General features: G+C 37.6%; 1 protein-coding gene across 4 annotated transcripts in view; it reads right to left on the minus strand.

The window, feature by feature from the left end:
• Positions 1–24444, minus strand: part of Dock4 (dedicator of cytokinesis 4) — a 457617-nt gene that overhangs the window by 115956 nt on the left and 317217 nt on the right. For all 4 annotated transcript variants that reach the window (XM_058576081.1, XM_058576082.1, XM_058576080.1 and 1 more), the window contains exons 17-23: positions 23896–24052; positions 18949–19046; positions 18756–18839; positions 18492–18592; positions 15279–15360; positions 13954–14124; positions 9120–9312 (exon numbers count right to left, since the gene is read on the minus strand). In XM_058576081.1, coding sequence (XP_058432064.1) covers positions 9120–9312; positions 13954–14124; positions 15279–15360; positions 18492–18592; positions 18756–18839; positions 18949–19046; positions 23896–24052 — 886 coding nt within the window. The remainder of the gene's footprint in view (positions 1–9119; positions 9313–13953; positions 14125–15278; positions 15361–18491; positions 18593–18755; positions 18840–18948; positions 19047–23895; positions 24053–24444) is intronic.

Genomic DNA, 24444 nt, shown 5'->3' on the forward strand with positions numbered 1-24444 from the left:
AGCCTCCTTTAAACAGTGACTCTCATCAGTAACTTCACTTACTTACAAAGCAATTGCTGGACAAAAAGAACCAGGAAAAAGAGACTGAAAGCTGCAGAGCCAGGAATTACTGTCTGGTGATGTTTAATTAGAAAGGAAGCTAACGCTTATTTGATCTGTTCCTGCAGCTAGTTGAGTTTGATTTCTAAAAATTCAATTGGCAGCCAACTGTTAAAAAAAAAATCTTCTGCAAGAACACAGACAAATAATTTGTATATAGTGTATTAAGAAAGAAATACGTGAATATCTAGTCTGCAGGTTTGCTTTTTCTTCATTACTAGGGTAATGTCAGTCGGCAAATAATAGAATCAGCAGGTAAATGCCAAATAAGCTGACTGGCTGAAATGCTAATTCTTACCTTTAAAAGTTAACATTTGGACCCATCAAGTAGGATCCTCTCAAATAACTAAAAAAAAAAAAAAAAAAAAAAGAAAGAAAAAAAACCAAAATCCCCTGTAGTTGAACATACACTAATCTTCCACACATTTATCAAAACAATCTGTCATGCAGATTCTGCCCTTTAAAGTGTCACTACATTTATTCCATGGCCCAGGTAAAGATCACTATATTGTCTCCCTTGAATGGATAAGGGAATGTCTCATTTACTTTTTGCTTTGCCTGTAGTACATAAAGCCAGCTCCCCACTGTAACTCCCCAAGGGCATGGGATTAGTAGGTAGAGAAATATTGATAGGAGTTTTCCTTTAGTTTCATTGTGAGGAAGTGTACCTTTGCCTCCTCTATCAACAAGCTTTGTTGCCTGAGAGTCCCATGTGGAACAGAGAGTTACCTATCTCTTTGCACAAACTGGGCCTAGGTAGGGGCTGGGTGTCAGCAGGACACCAAGGCAGCTGCTGTGTGGCTGCCTTAGGAGGGAGGGTAAGGGAGCATTCAATACCATACAACTTTGCAAATAGCAGAGCTGCTAACTGCAGAGAAGCACCAGAGCAACAAAAGCCTGAACTCAGATCAAAGCCACTGGGACATAAACTGCCAAAGTCAGAGATAGTGCAAACCTGAGAAAAGACCTCCCTATGGCTAGAGTACAGACAGCACACACTCAGAATGTGAAGCACTGCAGATTTAGACTATGTTGGGATAAAAAGGAAAACAAGAGTGCAGCTCTAAGGATGATCTGTGTCTCTAGCTTATAGATCTCACCCACTGGCTTCAGTTGAACCGTGAATGCAAAATTGATGCTATGTGCACTATTACTTATGTCAACTGTGCCCTCTACTGGCTTGGAACTCCTACCTCTACCCCCACTGTTCTCAAGCTCATTCCTAGCTCAGAAGTTGCTTTTCCAATAAGATTTCCTTTTTCTTCTCTATCTCTTTTAATATACATCATTTCTTCAGTATTTTTAACTATTGTACCTAATCCTAACTCCATGACCCAGTACAGAGTATATACTCAAGAAATATCTGCCAAGCTGCTACTCACCTGTCAGTATTGTGGAAATGGGAAACACAATTGTGATCTGGGTAAATAAATCACCTGTTCTCTGGTGCTTCCCTTCTGGTATGGGGGAGGGAGATGGACATTAAATAACTGAATATGCAGTTCTTCATTTAGTTAAGAGTTGTATTGGTGGGCTGGGGTTGTGGCTCAGTGGTAGAGCACTTGCGTAGCATGTGTGAGGCACTGGGTTTGATTCTCAGCACCGCATATGAATAAATGAATAAAATAAAGGTCCATCAACAACTTAAAAAAATAAATAAATAATTAAAAAAAGAATTGTATTGGGCAATCTAGAAACAAAACACAGTATGCTGAGAGTGGTAATGGGGGTGAACAGTGTAGAAAGGAGATCTCTTGAGAAAAGGAAAGTTTAACTGAGCCCTGAAGTTGGAGATAAACAAGGGTCAGAAGGAGCTGGAGAAAGTGGATTCCAGATAGAGCAAGGAGACAAGGACATAAGTAGAGGTATGTGCCAGGGCCAGATCATAAGCCTAGAAATCAGTTCTGAAGCATGCCCCCCAAACGGAAAAAAAACAAGTGGGTTGAGAGTGAGGAGCTGGGTCTGGTGATGTTTCCAAAGGCCACATTGGCTACATAGTAGATAGGAAGAAGGAGCTATGGGAAGTGAGTGTAGAAGGATGGAGGCAGTTCAAGCCAGGGACAGTCTGGACTAGAGAGGGGCAAGCAGGGTGGGAAGAAGGGACCTGATGTGAGAGATGCTATGGAGGCACCCAGGAAGCCTGGGTTTTGGGTGCAGATAAAGGGAAAATGGGACAAGGAAGTTTCAAGAATGACTCTGAGGTTTCTAGGTGGATGGTGTTGCCATCTACAGAGACACAGTGACATAAGCTTAGAAAGAAAAATCCTGAGGCTTCCATTTTAGACACACCAAGTTTGAAAAGCCTATGGAGACATCCATATGGAGACGCTGAGAGGACAGCCGGATATTTAGGTTTGGAGCTCAGAGGTGAGATCTGGCCTAGAAGTACAAATTTGAGAACTCTGTCAGCCCATGGTTTTAAACAAATGGCATTTTCAGTTGCGAAAGATATCTAATCATTTGCAGCGCAATAAAACCAACACTAAACTGCACATGAACTACAGTTCGAAGAAATGCAAGTTACTAATGGATGGGAGACCATCAACGGCAGTATGATATTATTTTTGAAGTTATGAAATTAAAAGATAAACCTAATCAAACATCCCTTAAACATACTTAAAAATAGTCTAGTATTCTACTTTATCCCCTCACCCTTTCCTTATTTTCTATTGCAGCCTTGTTTCAAATCTATAAAATTGGGCATGATGACTAGGGAGTTTTTAGCAAAAAGCCACACACATACACCCACACCCACACCCACACACACATATATTTCATCACTTTCTTAACAAAATCCCTACCATAAAACATTCGATTTTTTAGTCTCTAGACAAAAGTAAGCAACCCCAGCATACTTCTCACCAATGGCACATGCTAAATGCATTAGGTTTTTATACTTATTTCTATTTTCTGCACTGGGTTTTGCTTAACAAGTTGCTCAATAATGCCCAAGCAGAAATATATATATATATATATATAATTTTTTCTTAGCAAGAAAAAGCTCAGCAGTGACTGCAGATCTCTGATAAATAAATCATTATGTACCACATAATGGGGACAAATGCAAAGTGAATGTCAAACCCACAGCTCTAGCAGAATCTGACCTTGCAAAGCCTAGATTTTGCCCCTTACCTGTGACTACTATGCCCTAAACTACCTGTTTCTGCTCCCGGCATCCATGCTTCCTTCTTCCTCCCAATCTCTATGCATCAAATAAATGCATCAGACCCTTTTATTCCTGGCCTTCAAGAAACAAAAAGATTAAAATGCGGGCAAAAAAGGGGAAAATGAGTCACCAATTTTTAATGCCTAAAATAAAATTGCCTGGACCCCAGGTGATTTAGATACTGAATACCAACTACTCAGGTTCCAAATGTTAGCTATGTCCTTCAGTTTGGGTTAGACGCCCTAGGGGTCTAACCTTGGTACTGCTACTGAGGGATGATTCAGTCTTCCTGACTGCTTTGCCCAACCATGAAGTTGCTCAATGACCCTTAACTCCATCTGGCTTGCATCTTCCCATGATAATATTTCATTTCCTATTTTTGGTATTAACTTTAGTATGTGTCCTTCTTTCATCATTTCTCCATGTTAATTTCTAATCTAAACTCAACTGGGAATAATTTGCAGTCATGCAGATGGGATGCTCATATATTTGGTTAAACAATATTTGGGGTATGTCTCTTAGGGTGTTTCTGGAGGAGACCAATATTGGAATTGGTAGGTTGGATAAAGCAGAGTTGTCCTCCTCAAGGGGACTGAACCTCATCCAATCTGCTGAAGGCAGGAAGGGAACATTTCTCTGCCTGGCTGAGTTTGAGCTGGGGCATTGGTTTTCTCCTGCCTTTGGACTTGGACCCAGACTGGAACTTACACTATTGGTTCTCTGGCTTCTCAGACCTTGGGTCTTGGACTGGAGCAATATCATTAGTTTCCTGCTTACCAAGATTTTGGAATTCCTCAGCTTCCATAATCATGTGAACCAGTTCCTTATAATAGATCACTTTCTATATGTACATATATCAGAGTGGTTCTGGTTCTCTGGAGAACCATGCCTAATATTGGATTCTAGTACAAAATTAACTTTTAGAACTTCTTAGATCTCTCTTGGTGGGCTTATACATCAAAAGTCATTTTCTTCAAAATGTATTAAATTTTCTTAAAACGTAGGTTAATTGTGCTCTCTACTACTTTCTCTGGATAATATAAACCTATAAGAAAATGGGGTCACTTTCTCAGATTCTTATTTTTAGCTGTATATGGATTCAGCTGATTCCTTATAATGTCTTTATCCCTATTTTATCTTGCCCCTCATTTCTGATTTATAATTTTAATCAGGAAATCATCATTTTAATGTCTATCTGATCAGGATGTGTATACTCACACAACTGTAGCACTTCTCTTTCATTTCTTTTGCTTTCAATAAAGAAACATGATCTTATATTTCTGGTTTTTACCTTCTTATATGGAGCTTAGCCATCACACTGCTTTTAGTTTGTTTTTAGTCTGAATTCTATTTTTCTACTTTTTAAAAAATATTTTTATTTGTTCTAATTAGTTATACATGACAGTAGAATGCGTTTTGACACATTATACATAAATGGAGTATAACTTCTCAGTCTCCTGGTTGTGATGTAGAGTTACACAGGTCATGTAACCATATATGCACATAGGGTCATAATGTCCAATTCATTCTATTATCCTTCTTCTCTTCATACTCCCTCACCTCCCTTCACTCCCTTCTGTCTAATCCAAAGTACCTCTATTCTTTCTTACTCCCCCACACCCTTATCTTGAAGTAGCATCTGATTATCAGAGAAAACATTGAGCCTTTGGTTCTTTAGGATTGGCTTATTTTGCTTAGCATGATATTTTCCAGCTCCATCCATTTACCAGCAAATGCCATAATTTCATTCTTAAAGGCTGAGTAATATTCCATTGTGTATATATTCTAAATTTTCTTTATTCATTCATCTGTTGAAGGGCCCCTAGTTTGGTTCCATAGTTTAGTCATTATGAATTGAGCTGCTATAAACATTGATGCATCACACTGCTTTTTGAATCTGTCTCCTCTATGCATGTGTGGTAAGCAGAACGCAGTCCCCTAAATGTGTCCATATCCTAATTTTCTGGACCCTATGAACTGTGTTATGGATAAAGAAACTTTGCAGATACACTTGAATTAAAGATATCAAGATGAGGAATTATCCTGGACATACATAGGGGCCAATGCAATCTCAGGGATCATCATACATGAAAGAGCCAAAAGAACCAGAGTTAGAGATCTGGAGATGCTGTGCAGTTGACCTTGAAGAGGAAAGAAGTGGACCATGAGCCAAGGGATGCAAGTGGTCTTTAAAAACTAAGAAAAGAAAATGAATGGTTCCTTAGACCTCCAAAAAGAAATACTGTCTGGCAATCCTGAGTTTTGCCCAATGAGAACCAGAGTTCTATTCTACGTTAATAAGAAGATAAGAAAATTTGTTGTTCAAAGCCACTAAGTTTGTGGTTGCTGTTACAGTGTGTTATAGCTTGAATGTGAAGTGTCCCCACGAAGCTCACGTGTGAGACAATGAAAAAGGTTTAGAGGAAAAATGACAGGGTCATGATAATCTTAATCCCACACTACCCCTAAAATCCAATCAATGAATGAATCCATTGATGAGATTAACTGGATGGTGGCTGAAGGCAGGTGAAGTGTGGCTGGAGAAGGTGGGAATGGAGGTGTGGCTTTGGGTATATATTTTGTATCTGGTGAGCGAAGCCTCTCTCTCTGCCTTCTGATCAACATGAGAGCTGCTTCCCTCCTGTAAACTCTTCTGCCATGATGTTCTGCCACACCTTAAGCCCCAAGGAATGGAACCAGCTGTCCATGGACTGAGACCTCTGAAACCATGAGCCTGCAAATAAACTTTTCCTTCTCTACAGTTGTTCTGGCCAGGTCTTTTAGTCACAGCAGTGAAAAAGCGGACTAAAACACAGCGGCAATGGGAAAGTACCTTAGCACAACTATCTCCAAAACATGAGTCTTTCTATACCTGTTCATCTCTTTAGGGTAAAAGAAAAAAAATGTACCTATTTCTCGTTATTTGTATATAGTCCCTTTGGGGAAACTAGGGCATCTAATCCCAAATTCTCTCTAAAAAAATGTTTCCTCTATCCTAGGAATGTGTTGTATTTTGTTTTAGAAATAAAAAGTCTTAGGCTTTATCTTTTACCCATTATTTGGAGTGGGCTTATCCCGGGAGTTCTTGCACTAGGGTTCTTTGCATCCCCACCGCGCCCTAATTACACAGTTTTATATTGACCCTCTTCTTCCACCTCCACTTGAATAGTCTTCTAACCACCATCCAAGACAACACATCCTTTTTCTTCACAACATTTGTAGGGTCAGCTTTTTTCACTGCACATTTTATTTTCCTTATAAAAATCTCCTCTTTCAACTGGAAAAGAAAAATATGCTCATCTATCCCTTAGATTCAAGGTTACTGACACAGAAACCCTTTCCAGGTTTCCCAAACACTAATACACAGACCCACGTGATTTAAACAAGGGAGTTTGAGCCCTGGAAGGCCTTCAGGTCACTTGCTGTTTTTCTCCGTGAAGACAGGCTTCCTTCTGATGCGCTGTGCCCTTCTAATTATACATGGCAGTCTCTGTTTCTTCAGCGATGAGTTAGTGAACATCAAGTCAAGCCCTGCCCTGCAGGGGCATGAAAGCTTTTCCTCTCATGTTGACTGTGAGCTGCTTTTGCTTCTCCATCATAATCCTCCAAGGGGAGCATCCTATACATTCCCTGCCCCCTTGTCCTTTTCCATGCCACCATACCACAATCACTGACCTCACAACCTTGACCCAGAGACTCTCCTTCAGGGCTTGGCTCAGACCTTGCAGAATCTACATATCCTGCATCATAAGTCCTTTTGCCCTTCACTGGGCAATAAATAAATACTCTCATCTACTTCCACAAAGATTCAGTATTTTTATTCCTGGAAGGTAGCAGTTTCTTGTCTTTACAATCTATCTAGTCTTGCTTTCTATACTGCCTGTGGGGTTTAGAAACAGGAAACAGGGCCATATACAGAGCAAATCTCACAGAAGCATAAATGAACACAATTCCCCCAAATAAGTTCCTTACACTTTAAAACTATCTTGATTACCTGAATGACTCTTTTATGAGAGTTTAACCTAACAAAAACTTATCTGGTCAGTATGGGAGAAATATGGCAGAAATCAGAGACAGCAACAAACTTTCCTTAGTTTGGTGAGGCAGAGTTGGTGCCTGAGTTAGACTGGGGAGTCTGGCTGGGAACCTCATCTACTCTGCACTTATCTACCCAACCCTGGACGAGTTCTAGACCCTTGCAACAGAATCCTGAGGACTCTGAGGAGCAGTTTGAAAAACGCTACAAAAAAATCTTTTCTCTAGGGTGAGTTTTTTTTTTTTTTTAAAGGGGAGAAGTTCACCAATTGGAAAAAACAATAAATTAAATATGATATATTATTTCAGTATAATAAGATACAACAGTGATATAAAAGTATACTACTAAAATCATAAAAAGCACTCCAAAGAATTACATACAACATGAATGTTATCTTTATAGGACAAAAAGATAAAAAAAAATCAGGAAAGAAAAAACGGATACAATCTGTTTTTGTAATTATGTAATAAAGGTCTAGAATATAGGAACCAGAATCTCTGATATTCTAGAAATTTGTATGAAGAAAGTGAAAGTACACACAGGAGACCTTGAGTACATCTATGATAAATTTCTTTCTTTCTTTTTTTAAATATTTATTTATTTGTAGATGAACACACAGTATATTTATTTATATTTATGGGATGTTGAGGATCGAAGCCTGTGCCTCACACATGTGAGGCAAGTTTTACCACCGAGCTACAGTCCCAGCCCATCTTTCTTTTTTTTTTAAAGTATTTTTTTTAGTAATAGATGAACATAATATCTTTATTTATTTATCTTTATGTGGTGGTAAGGATCCAACCCAGCCCCTCACATGTGCTAGGCAAGTGCTCTATCACTGAGCCATAACCCCAGCCTCTGATAAATTTCTTGATAAAAGTCCTAAATCAGATATCTGATGTTAAGATGTTTTATGATTTATTCATATTATGCTCTATTCTTGTTTGTCAGTTCATTACATTTTATGATAAAATAATGTAAAAAAGGTTTGTTTAGTATATTGGAAATCCTATTTCCAAAGAATTATGTATGCATACATATATGTATTCATGTGGAGAAATGATTCTTAGAATCTATAAAAAGATTTTTTACTTAATGAAGCTGATGAAAACTTCTTTAAGTAAAGTAATATGAGGTGGGGATTTACTCTTATTTACTTTAGGAAAAAAATGAGAAGAAATCAAGAAGCAATGGGATTATGTAACAGAAATTATGACAAAATCAATTTAGTAACATTACTTGCTATTGAGATAAAATAAAAAATGACAGCACATAAAACTTCCATATAGTTTTAGTCAGGACAAAAATCAATTGAAAACTTTGAAAAACAAGAGATAAAACGAGGATCATATGGGTGCTTATGAAAACCTCTGAAGGAAATGTTACATTTTTATTGACATTAAAAACAATCTAGAAAAAAAACAGTCCCCCCAAAATCACGTTACATTACAAGTAGTTATGATTAGAATAAAACATTTAACCATTAGTTTTCATTCTTTCTTCCTTTTTTTTTTTTTTGAGACAGGATCTTACTGTTGTTGCCTAGGCTGGCCTCAACTCTGGGGCTTAGGTGATCCTCTAGTCACAACCTCCTGAGGATCTGGGACTATAGGCATACACCACTGTGTCTCGTTCATTCTTTCTAGAAATAATGTTTTATAAGTCATGCTTTTATATTTGACCACTAAATAAATCTGTCATACAAATTACAATGTTTTGAGAAAGTGATTTAATTTTTTAAAAAACATGTTCTGCTGACCACAAACTAGGTATATAATGGTCTTCTAGAGACATAATTTTATCTGGAACTCAGCCTACCTGGATTGGTATAAAGCTGGCTTTCCACAGTTTTGCCAATGCACTGCAGCTTAATGGCCTGCAGGGAATCATCCACGTGCATGATGGTGGGCAGGCTACCCAGGGTGTCCTGCACCAAGTTGGCTACTTCCCGAACATCGAAGAGCTTCAGCAGCTCTGAGTACACTGCTGGGAAGGAACTCAGAAACACAGCCTTGAAGAGAAGAGAAATTTAAATCAATTCCCTGATAAATCATGAGAATTGTGACAGTATTTTAAAATGGAAGGAACATGAATACAAAATATTTCTGTTACCAAAACTAAAAAGGCAAAAATTTGAAAAGAAAAGATCTGTGACAGAAGAAAGTTTTTAGGAATATGCAAAGAAACAACATAATAAAAACTAAGAGAATCTAAAAATCACATTAGCAAAATGATTGGCAAAATCCCCACAGAATCAGTAAAAGACAACGTGACAGAAGAGAATGAATGCATTACTAAGACCTGGATTGCAGTCACTTGGATTTCATTCTGTTTTGGCAAAGCTTTCTGAAATGGTCATTTTAATCTCATTTATCTCTAAGAGGCTGAACATATTGATTCCCTAAAACATTCAATTTATGATTTAAGAGAAAACACAGGGCAGGGCAGAAAGCTCAGGTTAAATAAAGTACTAACTTGTTTTCTAATCAACACTGTGACTTTGGAAAGTCATTTTAGTTTTACCACTTGTAAAATAAAAAAGATAATTGAACAATCTCTTGCATCACTTCATGATCTATTATAAACCAAAAAGTGTATGTAAAGACTAAGAACAATTATTTTCTGGTCAATAAAGGAAGCTTATGATCATTTTATATGGAAAAAATGGATGCCAATGTCAACTCCTGAGAGACATAACTTAAAAAATCGGGCTACGACTGAACATCAAAACAAACTCAGCTCTTGTAAATTCCATAAACAGAAGGCAATGGAAGGAGCTGTCAATCAGCCTTAACTGCAGTCAGTGAGGGAAGCCGGCACAGGTTTCCACTAATATTGAGCCTACAGAGCTCACTGGCTGCCCAGCCAGGGAAAGTCAACACCATGGAAACTGAGTGCTGTCTACATGTGCTGATGATTCAAATTCAAAGAGCTAACAATTATGCTCTTGACTCTTAAAAATTATAATTTACTTCTTACTTAAAGTCAATAACTTGGTAATCTCTGTTAAAGACTATATTTATATAACTTTCAATGTACTCTGCAAAGAGCTGAGTCATATGAATGAAGTAAAATACAAATGAAATGAAATAAAATGAGCCTAGTTTTCAGATTACTAAAACGTCAAATAAGTTGATTTTCTTCATGTACCCTTTAATTTATCCCTTAATTCTTTATTTACATCTTTTTTACTTCAAAAAAGTACCTGACTTTTTTTATTATTACATATGTAATAAGACTATTAAAAAGGATAAAGAAACAAAGACTTTATGACAAGGACAGAAAGAAGTACTAGGGCAAGCTAAGAGTTTTTACTGAAAATAAAAATAAAAGTACAATTTAGTTTTGACCTTCCTGGTGGCCAAGACAAATAGGGAAAAATAATCAGCAGGAATTTACAGCAATATCTTGGGCCTTTAAACTTTCTGTCATTCCTTTTCTTTTCCAGGGGATCCTGGAGCAGGGGTCTGTCTATGGAATGGGAAACCAAAAACCATTGCTACCCCAGTGAGTTAGCCCTTAGTACTGCCCAAGGCAGAGGTACCCAGGAAAGTGTCATTGCAGAGCTGGGCTGTGGCCATGACATTAAATGAACCTCCTTACTAGGACCAGAACAGACAGATGTGGGGCTGCTGTCCACTGATCCAATCTGAGAGATTGCTGGGATGGCTCCTCTGTCTCAAAGGAGTAGGCTCTGCCCTGAGTTGTAGCCATGGAAGAAATGCAAAACTGATCAAGAAAACTGGATTTCTACCTTCAAGGCAACCTGATAGAAAAACCAAGGCCATGAATATCCTTGGTTCTGGATGTAATAGAGAGAATTCAAAGAAGACCCTCAATGACCTTTGTTCCCACCGTTCTTACAATTATATTATGCTATAAGGCAAATGGGATTTTGCAGACGTAATGAAGGTTACTAATCAGTTGGCCTTAAAATATCGATTATATAGATATACCTAACCTAATCACAAACCTTTAAAACAGAGTTTACTCTGGCTGGTAGCAGAAGCAATCAGAGAGATTCAAAGCATGAAAAGGATTCAGCATATGTTTGCTGGCTTTGACGATGGAGAAGGCACATGCTGAAGAATGCCAGTGGTTCTAGAAGCCAAGAGTATCTCCCATGCCCCAGCTCACAGCCATCAAGGGAAGCGGACCTCAGTCTTGCAAACACAAGGAAAGATTTCTGCCAACAGCCTAAAAAAAATCCTGAGAGCATATTCTTTTCCTAAGCCGCCAGATAAGACATCAAAGCCAATTCCTTGATTTTAGCTTTGGGAGACCTTCAGCAAAGAACTCAATGAACTCTAACCAGACATCCAATCTTCAGAATTGTGACCCCATAAAAGAGCATTATTTAAAGTCATTAAGCTGTGGTCATTTGTTATTCAACAACAGAAAAGGGTCACACTGAATCAATCAGATGAGTGACACCCTGCTTTTGTGAAGAAAGGTGTGGGATCACAAGGAAACCTGATATGGAGAGAAGTATGGCCTTCCCCTTCCTCCCAAAATATAGAGGGCCATGCACTCATTAAAAAACTCATCACTCTAGGGTGTTGGGGTGATGGCCCAGCAGTAGAGTGCTGGCCTAGCATGTGTTAGGTACTGGATTAGATTCTCAGCACTGCATATAAATAAATAAAATAAAGGTCCATTGACAACTAAAAAATATTAAAAAAAACCCTCACCAATCTATCATTTTATATGAGCTTTTTCTTAGCATCAAACTAAAAAGAAAATTATCACATCAAAATTTAGGGGTAAAGGATATTGTACAAAACAATAAAGAATGACTTCAGAAAAATTTTTAAAGATATTCAGAAGCCTTGCACATATTTTGTATATTATCTCTTGATTAGGAAAAAATCAAATATGATTATGTTTTGGGAGTTGGCTTTATGTCTTATCTGGCAGTTAAGGGAAAAATCAAATATGATTATATATTTATTTATTTATTTGGTAACAGGGATTGAACCCAGGGCACTTAACTACTGAGCCACATCCCCAGCCCTTTTAAAAATATTTTATTAGAGATAGTGTCTCACTAAGCTGCTGAGGCTGGCTTTGAACTCGTGAGCCTCCTGCTTCAACCTCCTGAGTTGCTGGGATTACAGGCATGTATCATCGCGCACAGTTCAAATACAATTCTGGAAAGGTGCCAAAGTTGTTTCTCAAACTTGGTCGTAGATAGAATGTCAATAACCAAGAGCAATAGAAGTCAGTGTGTTACAAAAATAAAAGCAGAACTACTCTCCCTGCAGTACCACAGTGGCCCGAGTCACCTTATGGGGATGGTTAGGGTTCAATAGAAATACAACTAAGGTAAAGATAGCTTTAAAGGGGGTTAGAAACCTCTAGAATGCCTAGGAAGTGAGAACCCATGAATTAAGGTTACTCTTAAGAGTAAGAAAATATTTTTCAGGTTCAAATTAGGCAAACTTTGTCTCTGAAACCAGTAAAGAGAAATCTTAGGATGAAAACTCAAGTTACGAATAGCTTTTGTAGAAATGGAAACATGATGGGAACTCTAAAGGAACATGTGGTTAGCCTGCTGGATTATGCTTCTCAATTATCGACTACTTCAAGTAGGGTTTGGCTACTGGGCATTTGATATTGAGGTCTCTGGCAAGTTCCTGAAGTGCAGTGATTGTGCTGTTGACTAGAGAGGCCAAGATGACATTTAAAAGAGCCTGTGTTGTATCCTTGCCCAGATGGAAGATGAGTCCATCACTGTACAGAAGAGAATGTGACCAGAATAGCAATAAACTGTCAGAAAAAGCACAGCTCTATTATCTCTGCTGTTTTTGCTATCATATACTATGCCTTCCAAATGCCCCATGTCACCAAATTGTGTCAAAACCATTAAGGATCTAGTTTGATCTCACCTCCCTTGATATGTGCTCAAGGATTAAAAGTCTCTGGTCTCGAGAGGATGAACAGAGCCTGCTTCTTCTGACAGATTTGAAACCAAGTCATTAGAATTAGAAGTACATAAGAAGGATTGAGAAAGTATAGAGAAAGATATTCAGAATTATCTCTTGAAACATGTGCAAGGCCATGCTATTTGGAAAGTAGATGGATCCTGTTCTAAAACAAAAAACAAAAAGCAATATGTTAGGCTACACCTGGTAAGAGAACCTGGCAGCATGAACTCAGCTCTGGTCTTACAAGGTCAGTCCCAGGATGATTACAGTCAAGTTAAATAAAACAAAACAAAACAACATGCAGTTTAGTGAAGTCCAATATAATGATTCTCAATAGATGAAAATGCAGTGCCAGGCTTGGGGGAAAGAATTGCAATAGATTGGCTCTCTTACAATTCCTCCCCTGAGGCTGATGGTGATGTGCCTGACCAGCAGGATGCATCCTGGTAACTGAAACAAGGAGCAGGCAACCAACAGCCCCTCTAAGCAGACGGAAGGGCTGGGAAAGGCAATCTAGGGAAGGCTAGTGCTCAGAGCTGGGGATGCTTAAGTCTATTCACAATGATGATCAGACTATAAATATGAACTGTGGAGCTGTGGATTTCTGGTGGGGAATTTCAGTTATGCTGCTGTGTAAAACAACAACGACAACAACAAAACAAAAAAGAAAACCCAGATCACATTCACAGTTTTCCTCCATTCAGCAGAGATGGAAAAAAAATTACCTGTGACTGAGATAATGCTCCAGATCCTTTGCTCTCTTGTGAAAGAAAGAAACGGACGGACATAAGGAGCTCCTGAATGCAGCAGCGGAATTCCTCTTCATTTTGCCCACCAGTGGCAAGGGAAAAGAGCCTTCGGGACTGAACTATGTATTTAAAAATGTATTCTTGTGCCTGAAAAGGAAAAGTTTAAAAAGTTAGCTTCAAAGGAGGCCAAGAGTATTTATGTAACCATGACACAGCATAAAAAGCATGGTATAGTATCAGACTTTTCAACTACTGATTCAAACACCAAGGTCCTGTGAGATTTTTAAATGTATTTACTTGTAGGGGTAAGAGCCATTTTTCTCTGATGTCTAATAAATATACAGAAAATTTAAAATGTTTTATAATTCTGAACGAATGCTGAATTCAGGAATGCTGAATATTTTTGATCCTCAGATGGCTTTTTAGATTTGGTCCATGAAGAGATACCTGATTTTCAAAAGTGATTTTGGAATTTAGTGAGGACCTAAGCAACTTAGACCCTGTCTCAAAATAAAAAAATAAAAAGGTCTGGGGATGTGGTTCAGTAGTAAAGCAGCCCTGGGTTCAATTCCTGATAACAAAAAAAAGTGATTTTGCTTTGGTAGGTACTCCTGTCACTTGGCATTTTACCTTCAAGCAGACCAAAATGAAAAATTCATAACGAATACAATGCTTGTTTCCTAAAATGAATACTTTACCTATAATACATAGGATGATACTCAACAGGAAGACTACCAGGGTGGGACCTAGACCACTGAGAATTTGTATTGTCCTTGAACACTGATGAGTCAGACATTAGTATCTCCAAATACAATGGAATATATAAGGCCCAGAGATAGGAACGGCATCAACCATGAGACCCAGTGAAGCCTCAGGTTTCCTTATTGTGATCCTTGCTCTACAACCTATTTTCTCTTAAAATTTAAGATGCATGATTCTCAGATGGTCTCTGTCAGGTGGACAGAAACAAGAGCCAGGAACTTCTAAGCTTAACTGCTCATGTGCAGTCTTCTTTCATAGGCCATTTCCCCCTGACATTCAGGCATTTGACTTCAAGTTTCCAGGAGGCCAGAGAGGCAAGGATTCAATCCTGAGCAGGTTCCAGTGGACAAGCCTGGCAAAGTCCCTTTTGAATTTCATCAGCTCTGGAGCAGCATAAGCTGATTAAGATCCTTGAATTGGAATGTCAGTAACATATCATCACCAATTACTGTCTATGTAGAGGAGACCAATTAGTTTAAGCATCACGGTGCCACAGCTTTGTTAGAATATGTTATCTGTTTTCAACAGCATGCTATTACCTTCAGCACCTCCTGGATATGCTCTTGCCGCTCTGCTTCTGTTATCCTGTCCACATACCACTTGAGAACTTTGATGAGATCTCTAAAATACAGGGAGAAATGTGCACAAAGTAGAACTGGTTGAACTTTCAATGAAATGCCAATAAACCTGATATGTGCATCATGAAGAATCTTATTTCCCTGTGAGGCTCATAGTTTTCTGTCAATTTGCTATATAATATTTTCCTGTAGATCAATGTCACTACCCCTTTTTGAAGCTAAAGAGAGAAAATGTGCTGTCTCCCCTTGAAATTCCCCTTAATCTAAACATATTCCATTCCCCACCCTGTTTCTGGCAATGCTCTCTCAAAGGAGTGAACACAAATACTGGAGAAAAGGATTCTGGCCAAGCAAGTGGCTGGAAGTAGGGATGTTATAGTTAACCCTGAACAACTGCTAGCTGGGATTTCTTCCCCACTGATCACATGAGCAGATGGATGGATTACCTTTCAGCTGCAGGCAAAAGAGAGTAAAAGCAATACCTGAAACTCCAAGCTACACCCCCATGGATTTCTCATGCCATGAAAAAAATAATAAGTCTTATTGCCAAAGTGCACCTTAGAAAACGTTTCTAGAGGAGCAAAGTAGATTTAGCCTTAAGAAACAAAAAATTTCTTATCCCCACATCCCCTGCCTTCCCCTCCTTTCACTTCCGTCTACTTAATCTAAGGTAATGTTCTTTTTCTTCTTTTTATTTTTTTGTATTACAATTCTTAATACACATATATACCACAATTTTTGTATCTCTGTTTGTATGTAAAGTATGTTGATAAGAAAGACAGTAGAATGAAGCAGACATTATTACTTTATGTATGTATGTGACTGTATGACCAATGTGATTCTACTATATATATAATCAGAAAAATGAGAAATTATATCCCTTCTATGTATGATATATCAAAGTATATAAGTGCATTCTACTGTTGTGTATAACTAATTAAAACAAATAAAAAAATTAAAAAAAAAACAAAAAAAAATTTAAAAAGCAAATAAACAACCTAGGACACTTAAGATTACATTCTTGCCACATTCAACTTTGGTCAGTTCTTAATTTCTTGAAACAGTTCACACAACGATTTTTTTTTTTTTTTAATGATTAAAAAAAATGTATACTAAGAGTTTGCTAGCTGGATCCATTCAGATAATCCTAATTTTGCTGGCAATATTCAAAGCATCATAATCAAGAGCCTCTTGAAAATATGACTTTTTCTGAACTCCATTAGGACTGATGGGATATTGACCTTGGTCACATCAATGCCAGAGAGCCACTTCACAGTCAGTTGGTGCTTTTCAGCCTTGACTTTCCCAATGAACACAGGTGTGTGTCTTGTATCTCTTAGCCAACTCAGTGGTCAGGGAGAACTCCATGATGCCAGCATGGTCAAGCATGTTTCTTTTGGGGACACTCTTTTGAAGGTATGTGGGCTGCCTCTGGAGCTACAGTGTCTTGGGCTGTAGGAGGTGGGTAATGTGTGGGTCTTTTCTTTTCATGTGGCTGTGGATGTCTTTTAGCACTGCCTTCTTGGCCTTCAAAGCCTTTCTTTTGACTTTGTTCTGGGAGGGGCAACAGCTTCCTTTTTAACCTTTGTTGCCATTTTAGAGAAAAGATCACACAGGAATTTTTGTATTGGTCAGAAAAGAATATCCGGACATGCTAGGAGGTAGATGCTGCAGGAAGTGCTATTTTAAAGATGTCAGCAAATTCCCAACCACCTACAGCTTGAGAAGATTGCACAGGCCTTATCTGCCTCGTTAGGACTGGTTATCTTGCTTTCCTGGCCAACTTGAAGTATTAGAAATTATACTCTTGTCTTCTATCTTCCAATGACAATTTCAGTGAGAAGCAGTGACCTCCTTATACTGGGACCCAAATTGTTAGGTTGAGCAGGCCAACATTTCAAAACTATTCCTATTGTTACATTTCACCTTAGCAGTAAATCACCCTGATAGAGGATCACCCTGATAGAGGGTAAAGTCTTACAAAAATATCTTAGTTTATTGAAATTTTGGAGACCTAAGTATAATATGTCATTGTCAGAAATACTCAAGCTGATCAAATACTTATGTGATTACCTTTATATGTCACTTAGATTGGGAGGCAGGTAAAAATCTGCTCCCAGGATCTTTGAGCTCACCTCTGGGAACTGGTGAATTGTGTATGTACATGCCCACAGGTGCTGAAGGTTTAAGGTAGAAATGTGGACAGTAAAGCAATGACAGCACTGGAGTGAGGAAACAGAACTTCAGGGTTATATTTAAACAGGGCCCAAAACTAGAAAGGTGTTATTTATAGGATTGAAAGAGAGAAGCCGTTGCCTTCTGGCAATTGTCAACTAAGCTGCCTGGGAGAAGGCACCAGCTAAGCACTATTCATTCACTCTAAACCTTACTTGCATCATCCAAGTTGGTGGGAAATGAGGAACAGCCATCAAAGGGTAGATTCCAGAAACTAAATGACTTGAGGCCAGAGAGACCAAGTCTTCACATTATCAGAACAAAATAAAAGCTCTAGTATGAAGCAGGCACTCAGTAGATATTAACAACTGAATGAATGAATGCTTTCAAGCAGGTACGAAGGCAAAGATTTTTTCCTGTCCGTATCTCTTTCTTCAAGATAATCTTCAGGGGCAGTGATGCACACCTGTAATCCCAGCTCAGGAGGCTGAGGCAGGAAGATCACAAGTTCAATGCCAACCTCACCAAATTAGCAAGGCCCTGGATTTAAGGATACCCTGTCTCTAAATAAAATATAAAAAGGGCTGGGGATGTGGCTCAAGGGTTAAGTGACTCTGGATACAATCCTAGTACCAAAAAAAAAAAAAAGATATACATAATCATCAGGGAATACAGTAATTAAATGAAGCCTTGAAATGAAATAACCAGACATTTTTGACTAAAAAACATCAAGTTAAATAGAGACAAGAAGAAAATACTTTATATTTTAGGTCTCAGAGATAGAATTCAGGAAGTTTTTTTTTTTTTCTGTTTTCAACCAAAATCAGTCCTAGCAATTAAAGAAGGGTGTGTGAGGAAGAAAGATGTCTCAAGAGGCACTTCAGATGCTGTGCTTCATTTCTTCCTGCACCCCCTTTAAATGTTCCTATACAGCTGCTTCTGCTTAGACAAGCTCAAAAGGAACTGCTTCTAAATGAATTACAAGATAAACGGCTTTACCTGTATGCAAGGGCCCCAGCAAAATGACTCTCAATGTAAGTGTCCATTACAGGTTTAAAGTGGTGAAATTTGCTATCTTGCAGCAAATTTATTATGTGAACCTAAAAAAAAAAAATGAGCTTTTTAAAACCAAATGCAGATTGAGATTTTTTTTTGTTCCATTAAAAATAAACACATTATCAACTGCATCTCTAAAACAGCCTCATGAAAGTCAAGACTGAGAGATACAATCATTACAATATAATTGAGTGAATTTGAACTTACCAAAGAATCAAACACTTTAGACCCATATTTCTGGGAATTTTCATCTAAAATTCCAAATAGGGTATCCAGTGTATCCTGCAGAAACTATTGGATAAAGAAGTAGTAAATGAATGAATAAAAAACTATTTGTGCTTCCCCTCCAAATGTTCTTTATTCTGTAAGTTTCCAAGATGGGTAATGAAATAACATGTACCTTTACTATCTCCGAGCCATCAATTTCTTTTAATTTAGAGAGACAGCCTGTGATCTTGTCTGGATGGGTTCTCCATTTCAAAAGATCAAGCATATCACCTTTTCAAATAAAAAACAAAGATTAATTGCCTTTATAGAGAATAGTGATAAAAGTTGAGTTCTTAAACATGTTGCTGCCCCTCCTGGCCATTTAAGATGCAGGCATCTCCAAGATAGCATTTATTTCAGTATATTCTAATTATTCCTCCCTGCTCCTACTTAACCCTTTAGTTTTCAGGTTGAATGCCGCTTCATCCAAGAAGCCTTTCCTGAGATCCCTAGCTAATCATCTCTTCTATGTGCTCCACTTAACAGTAACTCCTATCTTACCATCACAGTTGTTTGTTAATGCCCCAAACTGACCATAAAAATCAATATAAAATAGAGCTAAGCTTGGCCCTATGGTACTCCCAATAGCAAGAACAGAGTAGGTATCTGACTGACAAATGTTTGTTGAATTATTTGTGCCTCTTCCTAGTAAGATGAGAATTTCTTGGGGGCTGAGAACCTCCTTTATTTACGTTTGTACCTCCAAACATGAATACTCCGCTTAGCACCCAACTTTGCCTGGATCAAAGGTCTTCTTGATGGACAAAGTGGCCCAAACCCTGCAGGACTTAAAGGTCACTGCACAATAATGACAAGCCCAGTGTTCTCAGACATGAGAGTGCCAGTTCCTAGATTTCATAGGCTATCTTCTGCCCCGGATTCTGGGTAAGCACAGTGCCCTGCTCTGCAACTGCCTTCCCTTCTGAAACTACCTGTGGGCCCTGAGCCCTGCAAGCCCAGCAGGGATGGCTTCCAGGCTCAGCAGGGTTGAGAGAGAAGCCTGGAGGGATTTTCCAGGTGGAATAGTGAGAAATTCACTTCAAAGCACTTGTTTCAGAAAAAACCCAAATGGGACTTGCTGAGAGACAAAAAGACTAACAATGAATCAAAAAAATCCTAAACCTCACAAAAATCAAGAAAGTAGTTGAGAAGGAAAATACAGATTGAACAGAAATGTGAAAAAGCACAAGAATCTTAACAGGAAAGAGAAACAACTTCACCAAAGACAGGATGAGAGAAAATCTTCATAAAAGATTTTACTAAAAAATTTGCTACAAGTGGAGCATCTCTAATCTGAAAATTCAAAATCCCAAAATACTACAAAATTCAAAACTTTTTGAGCACCAACATGATGCCATAAGTGGAAATCCACTTAAGTTGTGGGTCACTTAAGTTGTGACCTCCTGTGATAGATCATAGCCAAAATGCTGGACCATTAAAAATATTGTATACAATTAGCATTAGCTTATGTATATAAGGTATACATGAAACTTAAATAAATTCTGTGTTTGGACTTGGGTCTCATCCCCAAGATATCTTATGCATATGTAAATATTTCAAAATATAAAAAAATCCTAATATCTGAAATAATTCTAGTCCCAAGCATATCAGACAAGGAATACTCAACCTGTACTAATTAGGAATGTGTATCTACAACAGTGAAAAGGAGAAGGATGATTTAAAATAGGAAAAAGAAGAAATATTTGAAATACCAATTTTGAAATAGATTTATGATGTTTTCTAACCAAAAAAATCCTGAGAATGTTTAATATTACTTTCTAATACAGATATCCTGAGGATACTATTGAAACCTTTTAAAAATGGATTGTCTTTATTTAGAATATCAGATATTTCCACAGTGAGACCAACAATGAATGACAGAGACAGGGCTCTATTAATCCCCTAGTTTGCTTCTTCCTTCTTCCTCCTTTCTTCTTCTCCCATCTAATTTCAGGATGCCTCCCATTCCTAATATCTTCTCTTTTAAAAACTTCTATTACATTTCCCCTGCCATTCACTCCTCACTTCCCACCCCATCCCATCCCACTCTCACTCCTTCCCCTGGCTCTCTTTTCCTTCCCCTTCAAGTGAAGCAGTTGCTGTGTAGTTCAGGGCTCTGTCCAATATAAGGGGTGGCTCTGCTGGTCATATAGTGGCATCCCCAGAGGCAGTAAACCTGAGGTTTACTTAATGCCTTCTAATCACTGAGGATCAGGAGCCTCATGAACAGAGCTTGACAACCAACTATAGTGGTTCAGACAATCCCATTGGGACTGCTCTTAAAGGAGCACATGAAAGCACACAGCAGTTATATCTATATGAACACAATTGTGTATTCAAGTACTCAAAGTTAAGGCAAACTGTCACCTCCTAGGTCTGTTTTAATCATATGAAGATAAGTTAGCTACACATGAGAAACAATGATCTGAAAATATGGATTTCATATATTCCATTTAAGAAGCATTTACTAAGTATACTATAAGAGCTATAAAATATAAGGATGACATGACCCCACTCCTGCTTAAAATCTCTACTTCTGGCAATCACTGATGTCCAGCACAATGTCCTGGCCTTGGCACATTATCCATGAACAATACTGGATATTATACAGAGAGTGCAGATAGACTTTAATGAATTCTGAAATGCAAATCTGCTCTAAGAAAATGCTTCTAGGGACTGAATCACTTGTTAATGTCCAATTGTAGTAGAAATGTGATGTGTATATTTTTTTGAGTGAAGCAAAATGAATACATATCAATTTAATTCCAATTTGGAACTGGATTACTTCTACACAGAGATGTGTGTCCAGCATGTAAATTTTAGAAAGATCAACTGACTTCCTTCTCCCTTCTCATCTCTTAAAGCATGCTATTCATTTCCTGGCTCATTTTGAGCTGTCTTACATTGACAAGGTTAATCAAAGTCAAAATGATAATCAAGCCTCCAAAAATGAGCCAGATATTGCATGGAATTCTGATCCAGCTTCTGTAAAGTGATATGTTTAATAGAATGGTTTCATGAATAGTTTATTTTCTAAATTTACCTGGAAATGTTTTCTTCTTTTGCAAAGGAGCAACTTCTAATTTTTAGCACTTGGTTCTCCCTTTCTTATGTTCATAATTCTGCCTAACATCCTAAATCCTTGAACTACAACAAATTCAGGATGCATGGCCAAATATTTTGATGTCAGTGACTCTACTGTTAGGTTTATCTGTATGGAGGGCAGAATAATGCCCCCCCCCAAAGATTTCCATATCCAAATTCCTAGAAATTCGACTGTTTACCTTACAGAGCAAGAGAGACTTTACAGATGTGATTAAAAGTCTTATAATAGGGAAATTATATTGGATTTTCTGGTCAAATGTAATCACCAGGGTCCTATAAACATGGAAGAGGGTAAGAGAGAAATTTGAAGATGCTACTACTGGCTTTAGAAGATGGGGGAAGGCCCAAGAGCTAATAAATGCAGGCAGCCTCTGGAAGCTAGAAAAGGTAAGAAAAAGTATTCTCCTCTATCGTGTCCAAACACTTTAATTTTAGCTTAGTAAAACTGATTTTAGATACCTGATCTCTAAAACTGTAAGTGATATATTTGTGTTGTTTTAATCCAACAGGTTTGTGGCAATTGTTATAACAGCAATGGAACAGTTAACTAACTTGGTCCTAAAATGTTTTACTAGGCATGTTTAGTTAAATGTGAATATGAGCTCTATAACATGTAGGATAAATACAATTTTTTTTATTCATTAAGATGAATTTTTTTATATTCATCCTAATCCATGTAGGATGAACATAAATTTTGTTTAAGAGAGTTAACAACAGGTTGATTTTGTCATGTATATAACCTCCACAGGAGTAGATTGGCCTCATAACAAATACCTGAGGTTTACTTAATGCCTTTTAATCACTGAGTTTTGTCAATGGATGTTTATTTATTTATTTTAATTAGGGATATGACAGCAGGATTTGCATTTTGTTTCATTGTACACAACTGCAGCACAATTTTACATTTCTATGGTTGTACACATTGTAGCATCATACCATATGTACAGTCCTACATGTACCTAGGGTAATGATATCCATCTCATTCCACCGTCTTTCCTGCCCCCATACCTGCTCCCTGTTCTCCCTCCCCTTTTCCCAAAGTTCCTCCATTTTTCGCATGCCTACCCCGTTCCTCAATGGAGGTTTTATTTAAGTAAACATCATTTACCACTAAATACTGATGAAGTCTAGGACAACTTAATTTGGTGTCTTATCAAAATGCATGCTGAAATTGAGTGGCATTTTAAAAAGTGGTCAATATACTACTATATTTTGCTTCTTTCCTGATACTATGTTCTAAGAGAAGAACTATGCTTCCTTCTACAAAGGATGTTCCATGACACAACAGACAGAAGTAATAACACCTAACAAATGTTCAGGCACAGTGGCGTTCTATGAGACACAATACCTTATTATGAAGTGATTCTCCTCAGTATAATGAATCTAACTTATTAATATAGCATTCAGGGTACAAGCTAAGAGCCTTATATGGCAACCATGAAAAACTGAAAAAAAAATGTTTAATTTACTTCTTTCATTACAGACCATGTTTTCATAACAATTTGCCAAGGAGAAAAGCTTGCTTTATTAATCATAACTTGCTAAACAATCACTGACATAAAAAGTAATGCCAGAGCAGAAAAGCAATATCCATCTAATTAAACAAAAAACAGGCTTTATTCTAAAGCCTACAATTAGCACTCTTTACAGAGCTATAAAACAAGACATTAAGGTGGTGGTATTTTTTTGTTGTTGTTGTCTCTTTTAAAAATGCAGCTGGGTTTTAATGATTTGTTTGAGGAGTTGTGTACTTGATTTTCAACACTGGGATAATTTTGAAATCCTTAAATGTCACGTATTCAACTGATCATTGGGTCACCCCTGTTTCCATTTTATTGGAAATCCTAAACAGATCAACAATTTTTCTAGTGCAAAGTTCTTAAATGTAACTGTAGTACATGTTGAATATTCTTACCAAAATTCATACATGCACTTAGGTACAAAGGCTTTCAAATAACACTGTATCATACATTACCATTTTGTGTGAGTTTTGTGGAACAGAGAAAAGATGTTATCCAAAAAGACTCTTTTGTTGCCTTCATGGCTTGATTATTATTCCCAAGGAAAATGCCCTTGGAAAACGGAAGCTTGAGGTAGCGGGTAGTATCCTGAAGGTTTGTGTTTTCTTCACACTGTTAAAATATTTAAACAAAAAAACAAAAGAGGGGAAAGAGACTTCATTAAGAATTATTGAGCAAAATTTCCATTCCTACCCATTTATGAACAAGGAAACATTCCAAAAAACATTATAAGCAGAATTTGGCTTTTAAGTAAAATGCAACAAAAATGTGTAAAAAGAATTAAGTACAAATTATGGACTCAGATCCATCTGAATTTAAATCCTAGTGCTGTCATTTCCAATGTGAGAGACCTTATCAAGTTACTTAACTGCTCAAGAGCTTCTGTTGTCTTTCTCTAAAACCTCATTATCTTGTCAGAAGAATTAGATTACATAAAGCCTTTAACACAGTCCCTCATACACTGAAAATGCTCAAGAAATCATATTTGCAGTGACCAGAGGATT

The sequence above is a fragment of the Marmota monax genome, unplaced genomic scaffold (genome assembly GCF_021218885.2).
Source record: "Marmota monax isolate L192 unplaced genomic scaffold, Marmota_monax_Labrador192_F-V1.1 WCK01_AAM20220418_F8-fsc00139, whole genome shotgun sequence".
Lineage (NCBI taxonomy): Eukaryota > Metazoa > Chordata > Mammalia > Rodentia > Sciuridae > Marmota > Marmota monax.